Raw genomic sequence first — 5244 nt, forward strand, 5'->3', positions numbered from 1 at the left:
GCGGAGATCGCATGCGCCAAGCCAGCGGCGGAGCTTGGTGCAGCAAGTCACGTGATGCGTTGCCAAGGCTACTTTGCAGCTGCAGTCAAATGAAGGTGAAATTGCTGGTGACGGCGAAACTCGGCTCGACTAGGTTAGTAAAGCTTTCGCTTTAAAAGATGGCACAAGCTGGCGGGGTCTGCAGAACTCTCTCACAAATCGTTCTAGCAAGCAAAGGTGTCTAACCCGAGGTCTTAAAATACAGCTGATTCTGTGCACTAGTCTGTGCGACTGGAAAATGAACACCCTTGGGCATATTTCTCCACCTGACCTTCAAATTCTGACGCATAGAGAAAGTGTCTAGTTATTAGACAGCTTTAGTTTCACGTATGTACATGGAAGCGATGCGTGCGTGAAGATCTTGCGGGATGGTGATGTGCATGTACCGAACGTAGAGAGCCCCGCCGCGTCTCAGGTACGCACGTGAAATCAGTGCCCCACGCACGTGACGGGCTCTGCGAGCTACCAGGCAGGTAACATAGCACAAATTAGCTCGGACGCGCGGTCACCGCGCAGTTCGCGAGGTGCGAGAATCGCGCGTTGGCGCTGATTCCGGCTCGGATTGAGCGAACTTGGCTGGAGTAGCGTCCATGTGGGCCGGCAGAGGGTGCTAGTAGACATACGGAAGCAGCGATCTATGTACCGCAGACTGTTGCGTGCGCGAAACTACACGCATCCCTCGCAGGCGACGCGTAGCGCATGAATGACTCACGTTTCCATATAGCAAAGCTTCTGGGTACGTGGAACCAAAACTATCCGTATTGAATAAAGTTTTGTTTTTAAGAAAACGTATTCAACTAAGGAAATCTGCATTTTTATGTGTAATCATGCAGGATCGACGATGAAATATTGCATGGAGTTGTCATGTAATATTGTAGTAAAGGCACTAAGCGCCTCAACGCCGCTGGCTTTGCACGATTGAAATGTTTAAGGATGTGCTATTCCGCATGCCGACGCGTGCGCCCGTGATTAATGATTATAGCATTGGGCTGCTGTGCTACAGGCCCTCAGTTCGAGTCCTGTTGTCGGACGATTTTATTTCTTTATTGTATAATTATTATTCAATGTGTATATAATATATATATACATCAAGATGACCGGTGGTCCCAGGTGCACAGGTGCGCACATACCACTTTGAACTAGCGAAGCTGAGCCTGGATAAGTCTAGCTAAGCATAGTTGGAACTACTTAGCTCAGTCAGTCATCAATAGCCAATCAATAGCTATTCGATAATTAACCAATAATTAATAAATTCCGGAAAATGCTGGGGATGACTTGGTAGTGCTTAGCCCAGCCCAAATACGGGTCCAATACCTTGCGAAGCCAATCGATAGCAAATCAATAGCTAATCGATAATGGATCAATACTCAATAAATTCCGGAAAATTCTGGGGATGACTTGGCAGTGCTTAGCGCAGCCCAAAAGCCAGGACTAGCTAGGTGACCATCAGCTCCGCTGTCTCTTTAGCATTGCGCCCCCAGTGTAAGTTACAGAAATTTTTTCTAGATTTCGAGCCTTTTAGTTAAAGCAGGCTGCTTATGCATATCAGTCTGTCACAAACCTACAAGGGCCCGATGTTTCAAGCCACGCAGGTGTGGACACAAATGAACAAACAAGTCAGAATTATGCTTCATATATGTGTATATTAGCAGGAGTTGCACTGCTTCAGGCATATTCTGAAACATCAGCATTGCTACAGCAGGAATATAAGCTCTTGCTGTAGCAATGCGGTAACAATGCCGAGGGCAAGACACATTTAATCATTACTCTCCTTTTGTTTTCGGTGACGTTTATCACTATAAATGCGCATGCTTGAGTATCGAGCCAACCATTTTAATGAGATTACTAATGTTGAAATGATTGACTTGCAACGCACATTAAACCATGCTCATCGTCTATGTTTCGGTGCTACCCAATCTCACATCGGAAGTAAAGAAAAGCAAGGATTGTGTTACCTGATTTCGTGGAGCAAATGGAGCAGCAAGAAAATTGGTGCGCGTTCATGACTGTAGTAGTACTGAGAGCATGGACATGCAAACATCAGTGATAACATTCGTTTGTCTGACGACTTAGTCGCCTACATACGCAATGTTTCAACAGATATACTATGATGTTTTAAGCAAGCATGACACGCATCACTTCGAAATTACGATCGCGCAACCGCTAAACGCGCATCCACCGTGTACTATCTTGATATTTTTAATCGTGAACACGTGAGCGCATTTTCGTCAAACGATGCCGAGTGCACCTAAACAGCGCTTCACAAACAGCGTATGACGGGACGAAGCAGGTGAGCAACGTATTACAAATTTTGTACATCAAACAACCTGTTCCGAGAAAGTTTCCAGAAGTGTCGAAAGTTGGTCCGACGCTGTATCGCAAATTACGCACCCCAAAGAGAGCGGGTGATCAGTGACCAAAGTATGCAGAACACGTGCCCGTGCCTATGATATACTATACATACGTCCACAAAACGCTCGCTGTTTCAGAGACGGTACAATCCGCATTCGTTGCGCTAGTCTGGCGTGACACACTAAGAAGGCTTTAAAGGCACAAAATAACAAAATCGTTGTTGCTGAGTAACAAGTGAAATAGCTTACCGTTAAAACTAGGAGCCGAAGTGTGGTGGGCTTTGCCACCAATGGTGCAGCAACAACATGAGCAACACGTCGACTACAGCCAGCGGTTAAAAAGTACGTGGATAATAAAGTATTGTGAATCGATATGAAGACGATCGACCGCCCTTGAAGTGAGGTGGACGATGACATTGTTACGCCACCGTGTAGTTGGTACGACTTCTACTAGCTAGGTCGTTAAATGGCTCGAGTGTTCGCTCTTTTGCAAGCAGATTCTGTATGCTGGTAGCTTTTGCAGTCTCATCTCCGCTGTGACAAAAACGCCATCTGGCTCCAAAGTTACTAAATAAGTCGAATCTCGAGTTTTAATCTTTGCATCATGGGTGACTGTATTTCCACTTCTGCGCAAGGCACCGCCTCGTCATTGCCCATGATGACGCGTTATCCGAGTAGCTGGAAGGTATTTCCTTTCAGTATTTATCGCTGTTCACGTGGGCATATATAAGTTAAACATCGTCGAGAACACGGTATTCTTATTGAGCGGTGGTGCGAGAGCCTTGATGCTTTGCAAATTGCTACGAAGGCAAAAAGGAGGGGATTCCTGCGAGTGAGTGGAACGAGTAGAAATCGATGGAGCAATCGACAGCGCCGCCGACACATGAGACTAGTGATGAGGCCTCAGCGTCCTTGCCTTCGCACAGCGCTGATTCACGGGGTAAGACGCCGAGCACAGATGGGCGGGAGTCGCCTTCACTTTCCTCAGCCATTGACAAACCACCAGCTACGTCGCAGGCACCTCCGGCCCCACAGCAACAATCGTCGTCCTTGGTACCACAGTCGCCGATTTTATCGCCAGGTACCTACGTCCAGCTGACGCCGCAACCACCGCGCTTGGGGTTTGAAGACAACTATGGACAGTGCTCGAGTTACCAGAACCTGAGCCTGCCTTCACTGACAGGCACGGTGACAACTGCTGCTGAACACCACACACCGCCTCAGTATCAGCGACTGCTTATTTCACCAGAGGCATTGCCACCGCCACATTCGGCCATCGAAGCGTCGTTGACACAGCCACTTCATCCGGCATTGATCCCAGCCCCCTTAACGACAGCACCAGCCTTCACCAGCATGACAGGTCTGCAGCTGGAGCCGGGGTTGCTAATCTTCCCACTTGGACACCCGGCCAGTGTTGTTGGCAGTGGGGTGAGCGACTTGTCCCCATCCATTTCTCCGCTCACTCTTGGAGTAAATGCGCCATTCGGACCACCACTGCCCACACTCTTCAATCTTATACCATTCATGCCTCCGCCGGATCCCATGGTGCGGCCGCCCCTACCGATAATTGACCCGCCTAATGCTCCCGGTCCCATAATGCTCACCCAACCACACCTAACGCTAGAACAGACGGAAGAGCAAACGGGCCTTATGGACATGGACATTTCTACCACGCCGCTTGACACGCCAAAGGACGCACCGAGCACACCACAGCACGCACCGATGGACGATTCGGCTACGTCGCAGCGCCCGCGAAACGACGGTTTGACTACGTCGCTTCGTGCTCTGAGGCAAGCCTCCAGCGTTGAACAGCCTGAACTCTTGGAACAGATGGAAGAGCAAACGGACATCATGGACATGGTCATTTCAACCACGCCGCTCGATACGCCGAAGGACAAGCCGAGCACACCGCAGCATGCACCGAAGGAGGCTTCAGCCACGCCGGAACGCCCGCGAGAGGGCGATTTCACTACGTCGCCGAAGCAAGATCCAAGCGCCTTGCCATACTCACCCACAGATGAGCCTACCACGTCGCCGTATTCACCGACGAAAGAACCGATGAAGTCGCCGCTGTACTCGCCAACATACGATCCGCTATCGCCATCCTCGGTGGACTTTTCCTACTCGCCGCCATCCTCACCACCAGACTTTGCGGCTCTGGAGGCTTCTGAAATATCAGCGCAGCAAACGTCCACTGTTCAAGGGAAGCCATCGACGTACGACTCCATCCTACCATCCCCCCGCAAGGGTGCTAGTGGCAAGAGTCATTCTACATCCAAACTGAGTGACGCCAGTGCTAGCGCTGTTCCTCCATCCGGAGCCAAGTCTACCCGCCACAGCATGGGCGAAAAGCAACTCCACATCATCGCTGAGCCACCTAGCTCGGAAGTCGCTGTGCAGGACATTGAGAAGAAAGCGCTCATACTTCGCGCAGAGCAGGAAGTGAAGTTCGCGATCAGGAAGTACGTCTCCTCTCGCGAAATAAGCACAGAAGAATACAAGCACATCTTAAAGCATGCGATTAAAAAAATCTGCAGCAGTAAAAGGACCGGGATCAACCCAAGAATAATTGGCCAATTTATCGAAAGGTACGTCGAGAGCATGAAGCGCAGGCGTGGCAAGCCCAGCACAAAGCATCAGGACTGAACATCTTAAGGCACAACAGACGGCGGCAACTTCTGCCTACGCCAGTGTTACCGTATGAGTGAATATTGCAGGTTGAGAAAGCAACCTCTGTGGAAAAGCACTCTCATGACATATCAGAATTTGTAAGCATGAATTATTACACTTTCGACAGTTGCCAAAATGAATAAAGTACTTTTAGCAATGCGTTGTAGGTGTACAGAGGGGTCCA

At 49.4% G+C, this 5244-nt stretch overlaps 1 protein-coding gene across 1 annotated transcript; it reads left to right on the forward strand.

Annotated features, from left to right (window-relative positions):
* Positions 1–3245: 3245 nt before the first annotated feature.
* Positions 3246–5036, forward strand: LOC119440308 (nascent polypeptide-associated complex subunit alpha, muscle-specific form). Its single transcript, XM_037705230.1, has one exon. It carries the CDS (start codon positions 3246–3248, stop codon positions 5034–5036), a length of 1791 nt encoding a protein of 596 aa, XP_037561158.1.
* Positions 5037–5244: the final 208 nt, after the last annotated feature.

The sequence above is a fragment of the Dermacentor silvarum genome, chromosome 2, assembly GCF_013339745.2.
Source record: "Dermacentor silvarum isolate Dsil-2018 chromosome 2, BIME_Dsil_1.4, whole genome shotgun sequence".
In the NCBI taxonomy this organism is placed as follows: domain Eukaryota; kingdom Metazoa; phylum Arthropoda; class Arachnida; order Ixodida; family Ixodidae; genus Dermacentor; species Dermacentor silvarum.

What these genes read in the sequence shown, in the direction of transcription:
- LOC119440308 (XM_037705230.1), top strand. Translation starts at nt 3,246, where the DNA reads ATGGAGCAATCGACAGCGCCGCCGACACATGAGACTAGTGATGAGGCC.